Source organism: Sander vitreus, chromosome 13 (assembly GCF_031162955.1).
Source record: "Sander vitreus isolate 19-12246 chromosome 13, sanVit1, whole genome shotgun sequence".
NCBI lineage: Eukaryota > Metazoa > Chordata > Actinopteri > Perciformes > Percidae > Sander > Sander vitreus.
The window spans coordinates 1,488,982-1,511,818 of record NC_135867.1 but is presented as its reverse complement, the minus strand read 5'-3'; the positions used below and the strand labels follow the sequence as shown (position 1 = coordinate 1,511,818).

The window sequence follows — 22,837 nt, the reverse complement described above, 5'->3', positions numbered from 1 at the left end:
TTTTTTATTGACCTGTCAGAACTGGCTTGACGTTTGAGCAGAAAGATTTACAGGCTCCATTTAGGACAGGATTGATTTCTTTCCAAGGCAGCTCTTGGGAAAAGATTGGAGATAAACGTGTTTGTTTCAGCCCACTCTTTGATTGATTAACGCTTTCTTTCAATTCTTGCTTTGACTTTTCTTTCTTTCTGTATCTCTACATCGTTTCACCGTCCAGTAAATCTTAGCATAGTAGGTGCGGTTTTAGCAGAAGAAGCTGGACATTTGGCTGACATCTTCCTCTCTGTTGAGTAGGCCTTCGTATCGTTAAAAAAATGTTCAATACCGATACTGTGACTTCGATACCGGTTCCTAAACGATAGATAGCCAATCAGCAGCATTATTAGATCTTGGTAGAAGCATGCTCCCCCCAAATCCCCCACCCACCCACAACCCAACCCAGATCAGGTCCAAACCAGACGGGGACAGACACAGACCCATACACACAGACAGACACACACCAGCAAGGGCGCACAACATCCAAAAGACAAAAAAATAAACAGACGAACAAGTACATTAACAAATTCAGAGAAATGCATGAAGATAGTGAGGAGGGGGGGAAAAAAAGACAAGGGGGGGGGGAGGGGGCTGACGTCGAGTGGAGCAGTCCATTCATTTCTCTTTTGCCAAAAGGCTTTATGACCGCACTTTAATTTCATTCCTCACACTCTGGATTCTTTCTCTTTAGGGTAACATTTGGTCTAATGACTACAGTAAAGATATTTTTAAAAAGTGTGTGAGTGCAGAAAAGTAAGTGAAATGTTTTATTTCCCAGTATGGGTGAGTGTGTGGCCGAGGCCTCCAGGGAAACATTTCAGTGTGGAGCATGTGGCATCGGCAGATGTCTAGTTCGATGGTGACTGCTACCGGTTTACTTTTCTTTTGATCGCTTGTACAAAAGCGCGTGGTCGTGAGGTTTTGTCATCTCTGGACAGCGTTCCGAAGCAGTGCTCTTTCATGTCACTACGGCCTGACTTACCTAAAGTGTGCGCACGGTGATAAGGGGTCTGAACCTGTCGTGCTCTTTCGGCGACGTCAATACCGTTTATAACACACGGGTGCATTCACCATTTGGGTTACGTCCGTCTCCGTCTCCATCTCTGCAGAGCACCTGAAGGCGGCGCTGGAGGAGTACATGATGCGCTTGCCGAAGGTTCGCATCCTGAGGACCAAGAAGAGGGAGGGGCTGATCAGGACTCGTCTGCTGGGAGCCGGCGCCGCTAGAGGAGAAGTCATCACCTTCCTGGACTCCCACTGCGAGGCCAACGTCAACTGGCTGCCTCCACTGCTGGGTGAGAAACTAACGCACATCACACCGCACCCGTCAACCAAGCAAATAAAACACGCGGCGCTTCCCAACCTGGCGGTCAGGAATGCAAAACAAAATCCGACTTGATTTACAAGGACACGATAGAAAAATAAAAAAATGAACTTTCCGGCTTCCCAAAGATACTTTTGTCTTAAAGGAACACGCCGACTCATTGGGACTTTGTCTTATTCCCCGTATCCCCCCCAGAGTTGGATAAGTCCAGACATACCCTTCTCATCTCCGTGTGTGTCGTAGCGCTGCTACTTGGGCGGAGTGATTAGCGCAACACCTGAAAAGCCCCGTTGTTGCTCTCTGCTCCTCACCACGGGGCTCCTCAGGTGCTGCGAGCAAATCACTCCGCCCAAGTAGCAGTGCTTCGCCTTCTGAGAATATAGTTCCCAGTATGTACACGGTTAGAAGATGGCTGTGTCTCATGTGACCTTGTTATTTGTACACGCTGCGACTATACAAATCACAACGTAAATAGTAACATGTTGGCGTTATTTGGTCACTTATTGGGAGCGGTAGGCTAGATGGAGCACACGCACGGAGATGAGAAGGGTATGTCTGGACTTATCTAACTCTGGGGGATACGGGGAATAAGACAAAGTCCCAATAAGTCGGCAGGTTCCTTTAACTTTTCCCAAGTCTTTGATTTGTCTCTTCCTGTGAATCACTGGAGACTTTTCCTGTGCCTCTGCAGGGCTCTAAAAAAAAACCTGAGACTGAGAAGGGAACATCGTGCTTTGGCTGAACTGCTCCAAGCTGCAGTCTGTGAAGACGAGTCGCGCCCAATGCTTTTTTTGGAACGACTTCTCTATGCCATCTGTTGCCATTAACCGTTCCCTCCTGTGTCCCTCAGACCGAATCGCCCAGAACAGGAAGACCATCGTGTGTCCGATGATCGACGTGATCGACCACGACAACTTTGGCTACGAGACGCAGGCGGGGGACGCCATGCGAGGGGCGTTTGACTGGGAGATGTACTACAAACGGATACCCATCCCCCCGGAGCTGCAGAAGGACGACTCCAGTGAGCCCTTCGAGTGAGTTATTCTATCCCATATTTGATATTTGCAGGAGGATTTTGGTGTTTCAAGCCCCCAACGTCTCCTTCCAGGCAGGAACTAAACTGGGACTCATTTAGAGTATTTTGGTTTAAACTGTGAAATGGCAGCCCAAGCGATAACTTTCCACCCCAGTGTCCTTCCTCGACAAGTAGCGTTTTGACGGCAGGTAACCTTTAAGTTTGTGAATGCCGGAATAAATAAACTCTACCCCAGAGACACATTTTGTTATTTGTAAGGCCATAATAGCTCTGTGTGTGATGCCAGGCACTCCATTTGTGAGCCTTGAGGGATTAGTCAGACAACATTTCTCCGTGTCTGGATGCCAAAGACTCTTTGGGCGTCCTGGGAAATACAGTAGGTATCATCAGGCAAGCGCAGCTGTGCTGCAGGAAGATAAGAGTCCGAAGGAGAAGAAATGGGCTGCGGAACAATCCGAATCAATCCTCATTTCGTGAATTAGTCTGCTCTTCTTGCCCAATGAAATGACCTTCATCAGTGCAAATCCAATTTGAGTCGCAAAGATTTTCATTTTCATTCTGATTGACATTGCAGCAGCGGAGAATGAGGCACACCGGGATGGAAAAAAATCCATATTATAGGTGTGCGTGTGTGTGTGTGTGTGAGAGAATGATTTTATTCCCATTCTCATGCTTCCATCCCTGTCTCTTTTGTCAATGCCGTTACCTCTCTGTCTTTCTTTTCTTTCTCTTCGTCTCTCTCTCATATCCCTCCTTTGGGCTTCAATGTTTCATTCAGCAATAAGCTCAGGCCTTTCTCCTCTAAGGTCAATGGACTGAAATGGACAATATCAACTGGAGCTTTTCTAATTAAATCTAGATTGTTAGTCGGAATATTCATGGCACACTGAGTTCCATCTTTTTTTCTTTCTTTTTTTTTACCTTCAGTTTCAGTTAGACACTTGCCAAGGAACAGTGACTAAGGAAGACCAGCAGGGGATTTTGGAAACTGATACCCGCTCCGGGCAAATGTTGTCAAAACACAAGCAGACCTATAACAACTCAAAATGATGGTTTAAATCAAGAACTTCTTATCAAAAGAAACGTGATTAAGAGTACAAATCTAACCAGAGAGTAATAGCCTTTTTCCAGACATAAGCCATTAATCTTGTCTTGAGTTGTTTTGTCAACATTTGGCACTGTTAAGCTACTTAGTGTTTTTATTTAAGAATATGTAATATAGTTGCTCAGAATATAATGTGTGTGTGTGTGTATGTATGTATGTATGTATGTATGTATGTGTATATATATATATATATATATATATATATATATATATACACACATATATATATATATATATATATATACACACATATATTAGGGCTGGGCGACATGGAGAATATCCCAATATTCTTGATCAAATACATCGATATCGTGACAATATTGTAGGGATTTTCTACGATGAGAAATAAAACAATGTTCAGCTCCAGTATATACGGACTATGTTTACGTGTATGCACAAAAACAGTGTGATGTTAAAACAAATCTACCAGTCTTCAAATGATATCCCCTCAAAATGTTTTCACAACAGATTTTCTGAGAAAAATGGAGTTAGTATGTGATTGTTATTATCAATTTATCAATCAATTATTAAGGTAATTTTATGTCACGATATCTCGATATATGATTACTCACGATATGATTCAATTGAAAGATGATTATCATATTGAATTATTGCCCAGGCCTAGTGTGTGTGTGTGTATGTATGTATGTATGTATATATATATATATATATATATATATATATATATATATATATATATATATATATACATACTGTGGCCTTTCCCCCTCTCATTCCCCCTGCTCTGGCGTGTCCCCCCTCTCATTCCCCCTGCTCTGGTGTTTCCCCCTCTCGTTCCCCCTGCTCTGGCGTGTCCCCCTCTCATTCCCCCTGCTCTGGCGTGTCCCCCTCTCATTCCCCCTGCTCTGGCGTTTCCGAGCCTCTAAACCGGAGACCTTTGGCAACACCGACACTGACGCCAACGTTTCTCCTCCTGATTGGGTCTTATCGGTCACGCCGTCTCGTTCTCTGAGACTAAAGCTACGAACGTTACCATGGCAACTACCGGCTACTACTACCAGAACGTGGCAATGTAAATGTAGCCTCAAATGGCACTTGAGTAATAAAAACGTAAAAAATACCCCTTATTAAGTACATTTAGAACGGATAAAAATGTGTGATTAATTTGCGAGTAATCGCGAGTTAACTATGGACGTTCATGCGATTTAATTTGAATCGATTGACAGCCCTAATATATATCATTTTTATATGAATAAAGTCAATTGAAATGGCTTCCAGAAAACCAACCTGTCCCCAAAAAAGCAGTCCCTGAACACCAGCTAAACAAAGTAGTTGCTAAGCAACAGAGCAGCAGCCGTGTGAGCGGGGACTCTGTGTCGCTGCATTACCATTTTAAATCAAGTGTGTTCGTCTGGTTTGGAACAGAGGCTCACTGTTTGACCAACTATCGCTATTTCTGTTGGCATCCGCCCAAGACGATTGTGATTGGTTTAAAGAAATGCCAGTAAGCCAGAGCACGTTTTTCTCCCATCCTGAAAGGCTGTGTGGACTAGCCAGACCATAAAACACCAAACACAAGCACTGAACTGCCCAGGAGTTTGCCCAGTCCCTCCATCTCTTTTCTTTCTCTTTTCTTGAAGCTGCCTTCAAGTGCGCTCGGAATTATTGAGATCTATAAACGATCTCACGAAAACCAGTAACTATGAAATACAAAGGCGACAAAAACTTTGAACAAAAACGTGAAAAAAAACATTGAAAAGGAACAAATACTTAAGCGCTGTTTTGATTATCGGGGGGGCTGTTACCCTTTGTCCCTACTTGTGCGTGACTGTGTGTTTGTGTGTGTCCTGCAGGTCTCCCGTGATGGCAGGTGGACTGTTTGCCGTGGACAGGAAGTGGTTCTGGGAGCTCGGGGGATATGACACGGGTCTGGAGATCTGGGGAGGAGAGCAGTACGAGATCTCCTTCAAGGTGAGACAAATGAAACACGCCGGCACCTTACAGTGCACTGCCAGTAGCGATTTTTAGGATTTTTTAAGTGGGGTGGCACAGGGGGGCCAGTAATCAGTCAGGTTACATTTTATCAGAATACAGCATAGAAAATATAAGAACAACATCATCATGTAAATCAACATTTCTGTAAATGTGCCAGTGTTAGCCAGCCTGCTAATTTTCAACGGTAGTCCTTTGGCCAGATGTTTTGAGACCAGAGTTTCGATTGATTGATTGATTTGATTTTGAACACCTTTGGCTGTGTATTTAATATCTGTGTAGGGCTGCAGCTTATTACGATTATTTCCGTCGTCAGCCAGATTAGTCTGCCAAATATTTTCTCGTTCAAACGTCAGAAAATCGAAAATAACCATCCACGTTTCTCAAAGTCCAACGTGACGTCTTTTAAATGTCTCGTTTTCTCCAAAACCCAAAGATATTCAGTTTAATATGCTACAAAACAGAAAAGAGCGGGGAAAACTTCATATTTCAGAGGCTGACCTCTGATAATCGCCGGACCATCTGGCGATTGTCCTGGAAATGAACTCCGGTCGATCCAGACTAGCCCTGCCCCAGCCCTACTCAGAAGGCTCCGATGTTGTTTCTCAGCAGTTTTATTTAGAGTAGATGACAGAATGGGACTGGCAGGGTTTCAACAGTTGTTGGATCATTGTGCCCATGATGCATCTCTCCCAGTTTCTATCATATATCCTACTATTTAACGCGCAATGACTCATTTTGAGCTAATGCCGACCAGACACTAGAAAACTTTGAACAGACGTTGAAAAGACTAAAGTCTGGAGACTATGAAAAGATGTAACCAAGCTAACTAGCTACTGCTAGCGTTAGCTGGTAACTTAAGGGACGGTTTGCAGATGTTCCTGTTCTGCCGTACATGCAGATGAATGTCTCCAGTACCCGGAGGTCTGTGTTTATCCACCGGTAAAACTCCCGTTGGATGACTCGCTTCAGAAGGGTTGAAAATCAGCAACTTTCTCTCTTTAGCGTTTAGCTTAGCGTGGCGCCATAGGAACCATAAACACCACTGGCTCTAGTCGTTGGCTGCTTCCTGTTTGGTGCTGGAGGGAGCGCACCCATTGGTTGTTGACAATGTTGACATGATTTAACTTCACTACCAAGACTTCAAACTTAGATAATATCAAACATATTTGATTTTGTCTGAACGTCAAGACGGGAAAAGACTGACTGGGACTGAGTTTTATGACCTTACACCCAACGATGGAGATGACGGAGCGCCCCGACTCTAGCAAGACTCTCAGGGATCCATTCTGATATTGGACATTAGTCTGCGACAGTGGAATCACCTGAAGAGTTGTTTGGTGTGAGGTCGGCGTAAGTTTAATCAGAAAGCATCGATATTATGACATTGAATTGGCTTTGAATGCAGGAAAAGTGTGTGTTCCATATGTCTCTCCCTAATGTTTAATTTGTTCATCCACAGCTCAGTAACTGAGTAGCTACAGAAAAGCCCATGAGACTCTCCTCATTATTGTTTCAACTCTTGTTTCAGTCATTTGAGCTAAACATACTCACTCTCCACATTAATCATACTCCGAACACCATATTAGATTATGCTTCTGTCTGCTGCTTCAATATGAATTATTCCGTTGCGTAGCCATAACTGCTTCTGACTTGGCCAGCATGTTAAGACCTAGTTACCCCCCCCCCCCACCCCGCCCTGCTGCATCCGTCAGCGGGCTCTTGACAGGACGGCCCGTCACAATAATTGAATTCTGGTCTGAATGAGTAAGGGCTTTTGACGTCTCACTCAATTAAGCACAAAGGCCACTGCTGGCCAGTTTGATTTGATTGGACAGGTTTGTGTTATACACACCTTCCCAGGCTGCGCAGGTTGCTTCCCAGGTTGCTATTACGATGTTGTTTCCTAACGATCACAAAAACAACGTAATCGAGAAAAACTATTATTTTGCACATTACGTTTTGCACGTAAACTCTTATTTTTGCCTTGTGTTCTGAATGAATGGGGGAAAAAATGGAGTCGGCGAGCTATACGATATGACCAGGTGCTCCCTGTACAGGGTATGACGGTTGGGGGAAATTGCTTTGTTTTATCTAACGTTAGCACCGCTCCATAGACTGTATAATATTAATGGACAGAGCATGTGTGACGTCACCCATTGGTTCGTGGAGATCTGCTATGAGTCGTTGAGTTTGCCGTTACGGACGCAGCCATCCTGGTTGAGGATGTGACGATTTTAGACGAGAGGGAGGAGTGAGGGAGGAGCCACGTTACGTTACACACTTTCACTGGCAATCACATCATAGCCACGCCCTAAAACACCCCCTGCTTTATCGCCGATTTTAAAATCAACGAGACCATAATTAAAAAAATGAACATCATTTTGTGTTGCAGAAGACTTAGAACTAGAGATTGAGACCATAAACTCATTATGAAAATGTTTATTGAGGTAATAAATCAAGTGAGAAGTGGGTCACTTTCTCATAGACTTCTACAGAAACCGATCACTTCAGATAGAAAGCAGGTTTAAGGAGTCTCCCCCTGCTGGACTTCAGATAGAAAGCAGGTTTAAGGAGTCTCCCCCTGCTGGACTTCAGATAGAAAGCAGGTTTAAGGAGTCTCCCCCTGCTGGACTTCAGATAGAAAGCAGGTTTAAGGAGTCTCCCCCTGCTGGACTTCAGATAGAAAACGGGTTTAAGGAGTCTCCCCCTGCTGGACTTCAGATAGAAAACAGGTTTAAGGAGTCTCCCCCTGCTGGACTTCAGATAGAATGCAGGTTTAAGGAGTCTCCCCCTGCTGGACTTCAGATAGAATGCAGGTTTAAGGAGTCTCCCCCTGCTGGACTTCAGATAGAATGCAGGTTTAAGGAGTCTCCCCCTGCTGGACTTCAGATAGAAAGCAGGTTTAAGGAGTCTCCCCCTGCTGGACTTCAGATAGAAATGCAGGTTTAAGGAGTCTCCCCCTGCTGGACTTCAGATAGAATGCAGGTTTAAGGAGTCTCCCCCTGCTGGACTTCAGATAGAAAGCAGGTTTAAGGAGTCTCCCCCTGCTGGACTTCAGATAGAAAGCAGGTTTAAGGAGTCTCCCCCTGCTGGACTTCAGATAGAAAGCAGGTTTAAGGAGTCTCCCCCTGCTGGACTTCAGATAGAAAGCAGGTTTAAGGAGTCTCCCCCTGCTGGACTTCAGATAGAAAGCAGGTTTAAGGAGTCTCCCCCTGCTGGACTTCAGATAGAAAGCAGGTTTAAGGAGTCTCCCCCTGCTGGACTTCAGATAGAAAGCAGGTTTAAGGAGTCTCCCCCTGCTGGACTTCAGATAGAAAGCAGGTTTAAGGCACTTCTGCATTTGTAGCACTTCGCCAAACCGGATGCTTTGTTCATTAATATTAACGGTCTATGCACAGCTCTCTCTCTCTCTCTCTCTCTCTCTCTCTCTCTGTTCTTTCTCTAGCTCGCTCCACCACTTTGTTTTATCTAACGTTAGCACCTAGCAGCACATAGCTCACTAGGATACTGTAGCAGTAGCTGTTGTTATAGCAACAAAAGACGCTGTCGGCTGCTTTTTGGAACCAAAACACTGCCAGCTTGTATTTATTTATTTATTTATTTATTATAAAAGCGCCCTAGTCAACTTCTTCTTGGCAAATAGACGCCAAGTGTGAACATAGCGTGAACATAACATAGAGTGTGTGGATGCTTTTTTTCCCCATTAAGTTTTATAGTCTGTAGTTCCAGCACCTCAGCTAAATCTGATACCAGGTGAGCTGTGTTTTTCTTTCTTAATTTGTTACTTTTTATGAAAAGCACTGGATAAATGAAAAGTTATTTTTCCAAAGAGATGGTAGTGCCATTCTGTGCCACGGTGGTTTTAGCCTTCATAGTTTGAGGTAGGGCTGCACGATCTGAGGAATTGTGATTATTTTGACTGATATTGCGATTGTGATATGATTCACGATATTGGAGGATGATCATCAGAAATGATCATATTTGTATCATGATTTTCATTTTCACTGAAAAATATTAAAAATGTAAATAATTATAGTGGGATTGTTGCTACCAGAAAAAGATTTTTTCTTTAGTGTATTGGATTGACACATGAGTGATAAGACTTTCAATTGCATCTGACCGCGCTGAAGTCCAGCTCTTGATCCCTCCCGCAGTGAGGCGCCCCGGTTATTAAGCTCAAGTGTTTTTTGAGTCTGGGATGAAGACAATGGAAGGGATCGGTGCAGCAGGTCAGACCTTTACCTTCAGCGAGATGCGGAGAGGGTGGATTCAATCTTTTATTTCCCCTGATTCCGTTTGTCCAAGCCGGAGTGGTGCAACAAACCTGACAAGGAGTAATTGAATTGAAATAGCAGCCAGCTGATGTCCACTCTGGAGGATCAGGAAGGGGCAGTGATGCAGAAGACAAAGAAAGAGACTGGACATCATCAAGTCCAAAAGGAAAGTGCATCAGTCAGGGAGAGAGGAGGGGTAGGAAAAACCAATCGAAAATCGTATGCAGGGTTTTCGCCGCCATTTTAAGGTTTAGGTGCAGCACCTATACCCAAAGAAGTAATGTAAGCAAAAGACTTTTCTCAGATCTAATGACTGCATTTGGACTTTTTTAGCTTTAAGTTTTGTCTTTAAGCTTTTTGAGTGTTATTTACTGTATTATCTGCTCCAGCTTTTCCAACGTTTTAGACACTGATATGGTGATAGTAACGGTCCAAAATGATGTGAAAAAAGGGACTCAAAACTACCACAAAGAGACACAAAGCGACCACCAAGAGACGCCAAATGACCACAGAGACCCAAAACGACCCCAAAGAAAACAAGGACCAAAAAGAGACACAACACGACTACACAGAGATGCTAAAACCCACAAAGACACAACATGTTTGGGGAAATTGCATTTTTTTTAAACTGGAAAACGTAACATTTTCTTGAGTAATGACCACTAAACGCTCCCGCCAAATACGCCACCTAAGGCGTACACAAAGCCAGGGAATACACTGGTATGTATCGTGATGTTTTTTTTTTTAACAATTTTTAAAATGTATTCTTTTCTCCAGAATAGATATTTTGTAGTTATATTTTTTACCAAAGATTGACCTAAATGTTTTGTGTTATGCAGTGCCGCCGACGGCGACTACATCAGATCCGTTCCCAGCAAAACAGAGCGAAAGCAGAAAATCCATGTTATGTTCTTCTTTACAAATGAAATAAATGTCAGACTGACTGACTGACTGACATGTGATGTGCATTCTTCTTAGAAAACAATGAGCTTTTAGAAATGTGAAGTGTATTAATCAACTGTTTTTTTTTGTTAAAGAAGGAAAAGAAAATCACAATACTTGATACAATAGAATCGCAATAAATGAAAATCACAATACAAATCCAAGCAACATTTTACTCTCAGTATTGATTTACTGTTCTTCCCCTGTCTGTCATAAAGACACCAAACTCCAACCTGTTGAGACATTGCAAGTCATTCAGAATAAAAGCATAGTATGGAGTAGCCTGGAAATCCAGAGTTCTTGCAAGAGCACAATCAGAATTTTCTCAGCGAGTCACTCTGGCATTGAGTAATGATGCTCATTAACTATGCCCCTTGTAGCCGAGCTGCACCAATCACATCGGTGTATCTGATGTAGGCGGGCAACAAGCAAACTAAACAGATGACGACAGTTTAATCTACCAGTTAGCTCCGCTGGTAGCTAAGCGTGTGGGGCTCTGGATACGCCACCCCGTGTATTGTTGTGATTGGTCGTAGTGTTATCCAATTGCGTGCAGTGAGATTTTCAAATGTGCCGCCCCTCGAGTTGGGCCATTTTCATTACTCAATGCCAGACCCTTAATCTTTCGGATTTGGGTCTGGCTTTCCAGGCTAAGTATGGCGGGAAACAACTTGAAGATATGTTGGTTCTATCGAAGCAGCTTTTCAGACTGCCAGGTATCGATCTTTTGTTATATAAATTGCACACAAACTTTTTGGATTTTAAGTTGCTCTTTCAGTCCACTAGATGGTGCAGTTGAGTTTTCTTCTGTGTCAGCGTGCACAGAGAAATTGAAGGGAAAAAAAGAAATCTAAATCTTAAAAAGCTTCCACAAACTTTTACCGTCTGACCTTCTGAGCTCAAACTGCTCTGATTAAAATCTATCTTTAAAAACTGAACAATACTCGGACCTTGTGGAGCTGAAACGGTGGCTCTGCCCAAGCAGCGGAACAAATCCAATTTCAGTCTTTGTAATTAAGCTAAGCTTGATTGACTTATCTGGTTCCCTTTGATGTCCTTTACTCTCTCTCTCTCTCTCTCTCTCTCTCTCTCTCTGGTCTAAATACAATCTACAGTACAAACACATGAACTGGGGAGTCTTCTCACTGGTTTTCTCACTCCTGCACTCCATGAAAAACTGCAAAAGCAAGTCCCAGTGTTACGAAAGTCGGAGCGTCTTTAGCTCCTGTACTGTGACATACTTCCTACTGAAACAGTATATTTGAGTGGTGCATCAAATCCTTCGCATTTGATTGCATCGCTAAAAAGTGGGCAGGCTCAGAGTTTAGCGTAGTACCGAGGACTGTCGGCAATGGCGCCACAAAAACTTCCCCTCACCTGTTGTTGCTGTTAGATCAGGAAGACGGCGAAAGATGCTGCGGCGCCGGCAGTACATGCAGACAAATCACGTTCCGTCCATCCATCTATCCATCAATCAATCAATCAATTGCAAGACGATTGTGATTGGTTTAAAGAAATGCCAATAAACCAGAGCACGTTTTCTTTCTCCCATCCCGGAATGCTGCGTGGACTAGCCAGACCCTCCTCCGCAGCGCTGTGGACTGGCAAAGCGAGACTAACTCATTCGCAGCCACTCTGTCACTGCTGTTGGTTGCTAGCTAGCTAATGTATCTGTAGTATGGATGTAGCTCATAGCTCTGTGCTGCTAGCAGTTGCAGATTGATTGGCAGGTGGATGTCATGATATTATTGGTTGAAATTTGGTTTGTGCTAGCTTACATAAGCACGTGGGATTTTTGTTTTGTTTTACAGGAAGAAATCATGTTTAGATTTAGATCGATGTTGATATAAAAATACAAAGAAATAAAAAAAGAAATTCTAGGTTTTTTTGGCATATGTTGCTGAATAGGTGCAAAACAAGACCGGGCACGTGATCTAGATGGGTTAAAAAAGCATTTCATCTGGACTTCAAGCTTTCATCTAAGCTTACATGCTGTTAGTATATCCGGTTCTAGTCATGAGTCTGGCTGTACATCTCTACTCTCCGTCCTTTCATCCTTCTCTCCTAGGATGCACGACCCAGTCAGCAAACCCTGCCACCCTGTACACACATGCTGTCATCCTCCCACTTCTTCCATATTTCCCTGATCTTTACTTTCTAACCTCCCCATTGCTTTGACCTGATATGGTGTTTATCTCTGTGTGTGTGTGTGTGTGTGTGTGTGTGTGTGTGTGTGTGTGTGTGTGTGTGTCTGTCTGTCTGTCTGTCTGTCTGTCTCTCTGCAGGTGTGGATGTGTGGTGGTCGGATGGAGGACATCCCTTGCTCCAGGGTGGGACACATCTACAGGAAGTACGTCCCCTACAAAGTTCCTGGTGGGGTCAGCCTGGCCAGGGTGAGTCTCCGAAACAAAAGGAAGTTGTTTATGTTTCTGTGCAAACATATCATGGTTAAATGTAGGGATGTTCCGATACCAGTATGGGAAAAGCCTCCGACGCTGCCTAAAAGTCTGGTATCGGTACTGGAAAGTACTTTAAGCACTGACATACGTGGCCAAATTGTACAACGCTACGTCTCTCCGCTTAGCCAAAGAACTTAGCTTCTAAACTCTTTGATTTAGAAAGCCGGTTTGATATCTACAACCATGCACCCTACAGTTCGCTTAAAAATCCCCTGACAATTAGATGGAAACGTGACTGTTGTATATAGTAAAAACGACACCCTTTCCAGCTCCCTAGCGATCCTTTGGCGTGCACTGTTATAAAGCTGAGGCAGCTGATTTGCAGCTTGGTAGCACATACCTGGGGTCCAAAACTTTCAGCATCCACAGTACATATGGGCGCCATACATTTTGCAACATACATTGCGACTGCATCCGCGATGGCTTTCCACCAGGCCCCATTCTCATCATACCGGATACAGGTTGTAAACGTTGCAGTAAATTGGTAGTACTGCTACCTTTGCTAGCAACAGACTTCAAAGACACTTTGCCGCGGGGTGTTGTTTGTTCTGCGTCTGACGCCGCGAAACCGAACCAATTCCAAATTACGAGTTCTTCCCTGCTCGCTGCCATGTTGTTTGTGTATCTCTATGGCAAACGCGTGGGGTGGGGGGGGGGCAGCCCCGTTGGGAACTACGGGAGCCCAGGTGGGAGCGTCGGCAGATGTTAAAGAGAAAACCGATTTTCGTTCAAACAAGTCGACGTGAACTACGCATTCGAGTTAATCGATAAAATCGATTTATCGCCCGAGCCCCGACTCTCTACCTTCAGAACTAAAAAGCTCCTAATCTGAACTGTGAACCGATATTTTCAAATGCATGTTTTGGCGACTTAAAGCATCACTAATTCCATTCACCTTCAGGCTACATCCACATTGACTATCACATTGATTGAATATCTTTTGCACCCACAGCACTCCGGCGTTTCCAAAGCCCTAAAAGGGAGACATTTGGAAACACTGGTGACCCCGTTTTGGTTTGAAAACTCCGGCGATGCTTTGTAGTGTGCTTAGTTCTGCTACTGGAGCTCGTTTTTGTCCCAAAACGCTGCTTCAAAATGAAAACGTAGCAGTGTGTAAGGGTGGTGGCAGAATCCCCAGCATCAGATATCACCGACTTTTATATTACACATCGCATTTGCTGTACGGGTGTTGAGGAGGAGTACTGCATATGTGAGCCCTTTGTGTCTCCAGAGGGAGCTGTACAAAGTCGGATACCTTGCCTCGAGTTATTTCACCTGCGTCAGCGTTGGTTGGTGCCGAAGACTACAAGTTGGAAAATGGAGAAAAAAAGAATCCGTTTGGTAGCGTTGTGTTCTGTTTTGAGTGTTCGTGTTCCCTGAAGCCCTGCTGCAGGCTAGCGCCGCGCGGCTACGCTAGCCACTAGGGCTGCACGACCTGAGGAAACTATGTGAGGTCCGATAACGTTGTTGAATATCGCGATAACGATACCACGTGCAATAAAATAAACGGATATTAAAGTGTACTCAGTTCTGCTGCTTTCAGTGTTCTGCTGAAATACAACACATTTCGTGTTTAATTTAAAACAAATGAAAGGAAATAATTTCCAAGATTCTCTTATTGAACAATGTAAACATTGAACTGAATATAAAAGGCAACACTAAAAAGAGAATGAAATCACATTTTAAAGAGCAGTTTTCTGCTGATAGTCTTTCAACTAACACAAAACATCTCGAGTGTCTTTCGCAATGTGTCGAAGCCTTTCGCGATGCGTTTATTGGCCAGTTCATATCGCGATGATGATTAAAAAAAACGATGTATTTTGCAGCCCTACTACATACACACCCAAATTGCCGACCAAACTGTGACTGAATCAAACCCCTTTGTCTGTAATATTATATTATATTGTAACATTATTATTATCCTATAATGTATTTTTTTCATGTGAGCTTGAACCCTTCGACACAGAATGAGAATTCTTTAAAAATAAATGTTCCTCTGGCCTTTAGCTGAACTTGATTTATTATGAATGACTCGGCCTCAGTCGGACACCTGGCTCTGTTTGGCTCGGCTGAATATGTAATTAAACCTCTTGGCCTCAGTTTTTGCCTCGCTGGTCTGACCATTAGCCCCTGTGTGTCCTTCTCCTTCTTTAAAAAATGGGCCTTCTGCTTTAGCTGACTGGTGCTTTTGTTAGCAATGGATGAGACTGTAGTCAAGATAATTATACCGTATATCTTGAGTAGAAATAAGGGGTGTCCCCGACAGGGATGCGTCTCGAGACCCTGTTCTATTAAAGGAGAAATCCGGCCGATTTTTACCTGAATCTTGATCGCTAGATATATCCGAGTACTGTCGATAGGAAAATTGACCAAAAAAGTGGAGTTGCTGCAGCTAATGGCCAGAGCTCCCAGTTAGGGACTGTTCGTTATTTATTTAAGGGGCCACCGGAGGAGTTTTGGGACCTTTAGCCAAAAAAAAGGCCTGACCCTCCCCCAGCAATTTATCAATACGTTCTGTACTGGTTTGCGTTTGGCAAATATATACAGATTTCCATTGTTTGTTTTTTTTTTACAGCTGTGACATACGAGACTAAACCTCTGCATTCTGATCTGATGCATCCCACTCCTCTGTTATGGTGTGGGGGCCATTTCAGTAGATTTACTCACTAACGTTGTGGAAACACAATAAGCATGGAAACTAAATGCACACTTACCGCATTACATCAGATACTAAGTTACTCCTCTAGTAAACTAGTATTCACATGAAATAAAACAATAAAATATTGAGACCATTCAGCACGGCACTCTGGGTAACATTCAACACACAAACTGGTTGCTATGGACTCGTCACTAGGTTTTCTCCACTTCGCCGTTTAAACAAAGTGGAATAAACGTATAAAAGTCCAAATCTACACAAAACCCGCAATCAATTAGTAAACTGACATCACATGTGGTATTTAGGAAACCTTTATTGCAACCTTGGCACGGTAAGATGTCCAGACTAGTACAAGAGTCATTTTCGTTTTTTACGTCCTGCTGCTCCCATCATCAGCCAGGTAATGTTTTTTTTTTTTACTAAAGCAGTATATGAAATCTGATGTATTACCACCATTTAGTTGTTTTGTGGTGTTTAAGATATTTATAAAATATCTGATCATGCCAGAATTATTCCACTCATTTTTTAAACAATGCAATTATCCGTTTCAGCCACCAGGGGGCAGCTCCCCCTGCCCCATATGTCTATGCCCTGCCCCCCAGCAAACTCATGGGTCAGACCCATCTGGTAGCGAAGGAGGGCAGAGACTGAGAGAGCTACATGGAGCTACATGGAAAAATATGCACCAAACAAGCCACTTTGAAATGTTGCTGTTTCATGAATACAAATGTTGGATGACCCTCCCCTCAGCAAAGAATAAAAAGACACGACCCTCCCCTATTTTCCTCCGGTGGTCCATTCCATAAATACCGAACGGTCCCTTAGCTAAAATGCCAGTTGTGGGGGCATGTTCTAAAGAGTGCCTTTGTGCCTCTTAACAGACACAAAATGCAATTAAAATTTCTGTGCAACATAAACCGGGCCCTTACGTGACAACAAGATGCGTTTTCAACTCCGACATTGTGAAGAAACCGTTTAAATTCAAAGTTTGTACTGTCACCTTCCTCTTTTTCCATCGGTCGCTTCACCGAAAGCCCAGAAGAGTCGATCACGGAGGTCGTGCCTTCGCGACGAAAACTTGAAGTTTATTTCCCCCTCAAAAATAGGTAATTGAGCACTGTAGTAGTTACGACCATATCAGTGACTATGTAACTACATGGAAACGGTCCAAATGATGTCTGTGGCTTGCACAGTAATAGCGTTACTGAAGGCTAGCTCTAGTCTCGCGCTGAAGTCCCGTGGGAATTCAGTTGTTTACCATTTCCTGCAACAGGTAAACATCGGCCGGATTTCTCCTTCAAGGAGCCGGTTCCAAATTCCTCAAAGCCGAAAATCAATAAGGTCAGATACTGCTATCGAGACTAGTGGATCATATCACGTTACGTCTAAACGTGTATATGTGCTCGAACCGGAAGAATGATTTACGAGCACTGTGTGTGCGTAAAGACCATAGTAGGTAAAGACTCGCCACCGCAAATCATTCAAAACATAGTCAGACTGGCTACCGCGACCACCGCTCTGTCGGCCTCTTAATCAGCCTGTCAAAACCCTCTGAGACTGAGCATGTCGTATACGACAAAAAACGGCATTGTTTTTCGGGGTCTTTGTGCAATAAATCCAAACTGTTACATCTGAGATTGACACAATTTATGTCCATAATTTAGGAATTTCCGGTCGTTTATCGCTGCTAGCTTTGATGCTAACCGCCAATTTTTTGTTTTCCCCGTGGCGCTCTGGGAGACCATTCTGACCAATCCAACGCTTGTTTACGTCTTGTCGACCAATGGAAGGCTGGTCTGCCATTGCAGATGAAACACATCTTGCATCTTTATTCACGCGCTTTAAAAAACTTTATTAAAAGCTTCTTTCTTTGCACTTTTTTATTTACAGCATTATATGTTGATATATTAGATATTATAATAATCTTTATATTAACGTATTGGGAGAAAACGGCTAGTTCTATTTAAAATCCAACATTGAGCACCCCCATATAGCCAAAATGGCATGATCCTCACCCAAGAGTAGAGGGAGGACGAGTCAACATGGAGGGAGATGGAACCACTGAACTCCACTTCACTTCACCTGGAGAGAGAAAGTTTAGCTGCAGGCTGTGAGCTATGCTACCGGGACTCTGAGTGTGTGTGTGTGGCTGGAGGGTGTTTTTCTTTACATCTGTACTACCAAAGACCGGAGGATTTGTAGTTATACTTCCCTGGGAGGCTCGCTGAACCTGTATTTTCATTCATTTCACAATCCATACCATCAAGGCTGCAGCCATCTGTATTCTCAGATGTGCGTTCGTACCTCAGAGGCCAACAGACTCCGTGTTTTTTTTTTACTCCTTCACACTTCAAAGGCTTCAGATGGATGGATTTACCATTGCTCAGGTGTAAATCTTTCATGTCTGCAATTGTCTGTGCTTAAAGAGCCTGTTGAAGAAGCTGTCTGCCCTGCAGTCATCGTCGCTTACAGTTTCAGTCACCTGCTCGTCTTTTTTTTTTATTTATTTTTTTATTCCACGCAGCTGTCTGTAATCTGAGTTTTTGCAGTTAAGTCTTAGTTGCTCTCGTTGTGGTCTAGTGAAAAGACTTGTGACAAGATATAAATGCCGTCATAAAAAGACATTTAAAGATTAAAGAAGAGCCATAAAAAAGTGCAAAGCCTAAAGGTACTTGTCATCAAAATGCAATCGCACAAAATCAGCTCCCATGGCAGCAAACGTTTTGGGACAGCTGTTATTTGCTTGCATTATGTATGTAGGCCACAATAACAGGCACATGAGACACTATGAGGAAGGTTTCAGGATATTTCTATCTGGACTTTTCTTCTCATTTTGTTAACCTATAATATTTCCTGAAGTTAAAGTTGAAGTTAAGTCTTTTACTCACATATTTTGCACAGTTCACACAGTTCCTTGGCACTACATTACTTTCCCCAAGAAGTGGTCTTGTCAAAGCCTTAACACCACATCTGCAGGTGGCTCAGTGTTAAAATGGAGTGGAACTAAAGCCCCTTTCACTCATGCACTGTAAACCTGAACTCATCCGGACATTACCCGGCGGAGCTGTATGTAAAATGTCCAAATCAGTTGGATCGGACTTCAAACGGTCTCTACCCTGCCAGAGGACAAAGTCTGTATAATGTCAGATTGAGCCCAAAGTGTGATAATTCACAGCGAGCGAGTTTGTGATGCTTACACAATATTGCTTCTTCAAATTCTCCACGTTATGCCCTGCGCTTCTATTATCATTACACTCAAAACTGCTGCAACATTCAACTGTTTCTGTATAGAAAATGTTTTTTAAAAGTTTTTCACACTGTATTGACAGTGTGTGTCAACGCAACACACTCAATTGTTTAGAACCAAATTAGGAACCGGCTCCCTGACCTCCTACCCAGGTGGTACGCGTGTTACGCAGACGATCTCCTGTTGTGAGCTACATGTGTAAAAAAGGGAGACTTTGGACAATTTTTGGACCTGATTTGTTGTGCATTGTCCGGAGTTCATATGTTAAAACGACAAGAGACCACCCTGCTTCATATTCTTCATACTTTATGCTCCACGCTTCTATTATCATAACAGTAGTCTATATATCCACGACGTTCCACTTCCAGGATTGCTGAGGTGCCGCCGGAAATTCCGCCGGATGACCCTCATTTTAGGCCGGATGTCCGTCACCCTTCCTCTTTCTTTGTGTTGGCGTTCTAACCTCCGGTGGATTTATGATGACTATGGTTAACTGCTCCTCAGATCTCTGCAGGGTAAATCCAGACAGCTAGCTAGACTATCTGTCCAATCTGAGTTTTCTGTTGCACGACTAAAACAACCTTTGAACGTACACGTTTCACCAAAACAAGTTCCTTTCCGAGGCTACTTTGCAGAGGCACCGTGGCTCCGTAAGGCGCTTAGCCCCGCCCATGACGATTGTGATTGGTTTAAAGAAACGCCAATAAACCAGAGCACGTTTTTCTCCCATCCCGGAATGCTGTGTGGACTCGCCGGACCCTCCTCCTTGGAAGAAGGTCTTTTAATGCGAGCCTATCATAACAGTATCTTTATCTGCTTCCTCCAACACTTTATTGAAACTACTGTATATGATGCTTACACTGAGCTAAATTTTTAATATTGAAACGACACCACGTTTTCATGGCTGCACAATGCTAACTAACACACAGAATGTTAAACACATTTCCCAGTATTGCAGGAAGACATACTGTATATGCTGTGGAAAAATATAGGGAATTTGTCTAAATCAGGTTCACTGGCTCTGTGGCCCGCCAAACCAGACTTGTGGTGTTCATTCATTCAGTTTAAAATGAAAGGTACAGTAAGTGCTCGGTCTGATCAGTGTGCCACGAGATGGTGTAATAGGCTGCATCTGTCGTAATGAACTTGTCAGAAAGTAAAGAAAAAGACTGTCTCTCATGAAGCCAACCTGTAAAGTAGCACATCATTGATTCAGTGTTCTAACTGCTTTCATGACTAGAGACAAGTTGCTTGTGTTTTTTCATCTTTTGCCTTCTTGGACAAGATGACAGGTCCTGTCTGATGACTGGCCGCCATTCTACTGAGCGTCTTTGATCATTTTTGTCATGTCAGATGAGTCAAAGCATCAAGCGTGGCAGGATGCACGGATGATGTCTTACTGTACTTTGTGTTTCAATGAAGACATGATGTCCAGACACAGACTTGCAAGTCCGAGTGGTTTTTTTGGGTTTTTTTTTAACTGTGTGACGCAGTGGGGAAAAGCTAATTTAGCATCTTCGATGATTGGCATTCATACCACATAACACATATGTGTCAAAGTCAAGGCCCGCAAATGTTGGTCCCGCCCGCATATCAATTATAGGTTCACAATCAATTTTGGCTCGCCTAGTTGTGTGCCAAACCAAAAAGACAGGAAGCTGTTTTCAAACTGCAGTTACACTGAACTCAAAGTCGAGTTTGGCAGATTCGCCGACATTGAGATTTAGATTTATATATTCAGGTTGTGAAACAGTTTGTTGTGAGTTGGCTGTGTGGTAGCCTACTTTTTAAAACAATTTGTAATCAGAAAGCATTATTTTGCTTGATTTGCTGAACTCTATGATGGCTAAGGAACTTTTTCGCTGACTTATTAGGGCTTAATGTTGACCAAATCGTATGTGAAATGGCTATACGAGACGTGCAATAATACAGTCAAAAATATTTGACTTTCGATTAAATAAAAGCATGTCAATAAACCATACATGTCTGGCCCTTGATGTGATTCTCATTTTCCAGTGTGGCCCTTTAGTAGAGTTGAGTTTGACACCCCTGACACGACATATTTCGAACAGAGTATAATGACTTTAGCTGGATTTCCTACGAGATGTTCTCCAACGAGAATCACTTTGTCATGACGTGGCTCATGAGCCATGAGACAAAAGACAAGGTTTGCAACTAAAAGGTTTAGCATTTATTTACTGAATATAACAAGAACTCATACTGAAGTAACAAGAAAGAAGAAAGTTATACTGAAGTAATGAAGAATGAAAACTATTAACCAGGCCAAAGCCAGCTGAACAGAAGCATGGTGACTGCTGGATGAAGAGAGAGACTGAGCGGGTTCACAGCCACATCTTAAGGACTCCTGGGAGACTGGCCAGGGGCACCGCCCATGGACCTGCAAGGCAGCAAAGAGATAAACCAACAGAGACAGAGAGACAGCAGGCCCTGCTCTAGCAGGAGGCCATCACACTTGACTCTGGTGATCAGAATCAGTGGTGGTTTCAAGGAGTGGATTAGCACTGTGCTCCAACTTGTCACCTCCTATAGTGAGGTTTATGGGGGCCGCGTTGCAGTGGTGTAGTCTATGTGATACGCAGGTATACCCACTAAGGTATACCCACTAAGAAAGCTCCTTAGAAATGCCCAATGACACGCACCAACATACTTTTGATGTATGTGTTTTTCTCCTTCACATAGGCTAAATAAAGGGATTTCCACCGTAAATTGGTGCATTAAAGTGTATCTGAATGGAGGACTGGGGGAGGAGACCCAGACCCCCCACTATGATATATGGCTTTCCATGGCGTCATGGAAAGCGTGTTCTTAACAGTGTTACAGGCAGACAGTATTTTCAATTTACACGTTAATGATCAAGCCACCTTCACAAAACAACAAAAAATTAGAACTTTGAGCGGTAGCGCCACCGCTCTCCCCCGTAGGAAATCAATGGAATGGCCGGCCCAAAGCCGTTTTGCCGCCTATCACGAGGAGGCTTTAGAGTTGATAAATGTAATGTTTGGCGGTACGTCTGTGTTTATAATGGATGTGTTTACTTTCTTTACATCCGCTCTCTTCTTCCTCTCTACTACTTCTTGCTTATTTACAGATTAGTTTGTCTGTTGCAGTGAACAATGTGTTGAGCATAAACGTCTCCGTGCATGCTCGTAACACGCACACCATCTACAATAGGCCTGCGCACAGTGTCGCGTGAAGCGTTTCCGAAGCTTAAAGGCATACTATGTAACTTTTTCCCTCTTCAGTCCCCCTACAGGTTGTCTCTGCGGAACTACAGCTCGCACGGCTGTAGTTCCGAAGAGACAAGCTGTAGGGGGAGCGAAGAGGGAAAAGTTACATAGTATGCCTTTAACTTCCAATCCTCGTAATCAACAACAATGGTTTTAATGAGTGTAATGTGAGAGGGCTTTCTCATAAATACAAATCTGCAGAGAATTATCACCCTACTCTGCCGTTCCCCCCCCTGCGCTTTTTAGCATCTTTCAGCCCATTGTTTTGGTTTCTGTCCAGTACAAACCCAGTGACAGTCTGACGTTCACGTTGATGTTTCATTATAGGAGAAACTACCATCATCTGCTTACTTTTTTTTAAGACGCTGCATCCATTGATGATGCCCCCCACCCAAGCAATTGCCTGTTGAGCCTTACCCGACCACAATGAGAGAACTGAAAATCCCCATTCTTTCTTTCTTTCCTAGCTGAAGTAAATCACGCCTCTTTATTATCATAAAATATGTTTCTAACTGTATCCCCCACCTTGTCATTTTAGGGTCAAGTCCCAGCAA

The 22,837-nt window shown here is 43.3% G+C and overlaps 1 protein-coding gene across 1 annotated transcript in view; it reads left to right on the top strand.

The window, feature by feature from the left end:
• LOC144528196 (polypeptide N-acetylgalactosaminyltransferase 10-like) overlaps positions 1–22,837 on the top strand; it is a 117,039-nt gene that overhangs the window by 76,744 nt on the left and 17,458 nt on the right. The window contains exons 5-8 of the mRNA XM_078266674.1: positions 1,146–1,331; positions 2,211–2,394; positions 5,316–5,433; positions 12,959–13,189. Of these exons, the coding sequence (XP_078122800.1) occupies positions 1,146–1,331; positions 2,211–2,394; positions 5,316–5,433; positions 12,959–13,189 (719 nt within the window). The remainder of the gene's footprint in view (positions 1–1,145; positions 1,332–2,210; positions 2,395–5,315; positions 5,434–12,958; positions 13,190–22,837) is intronic.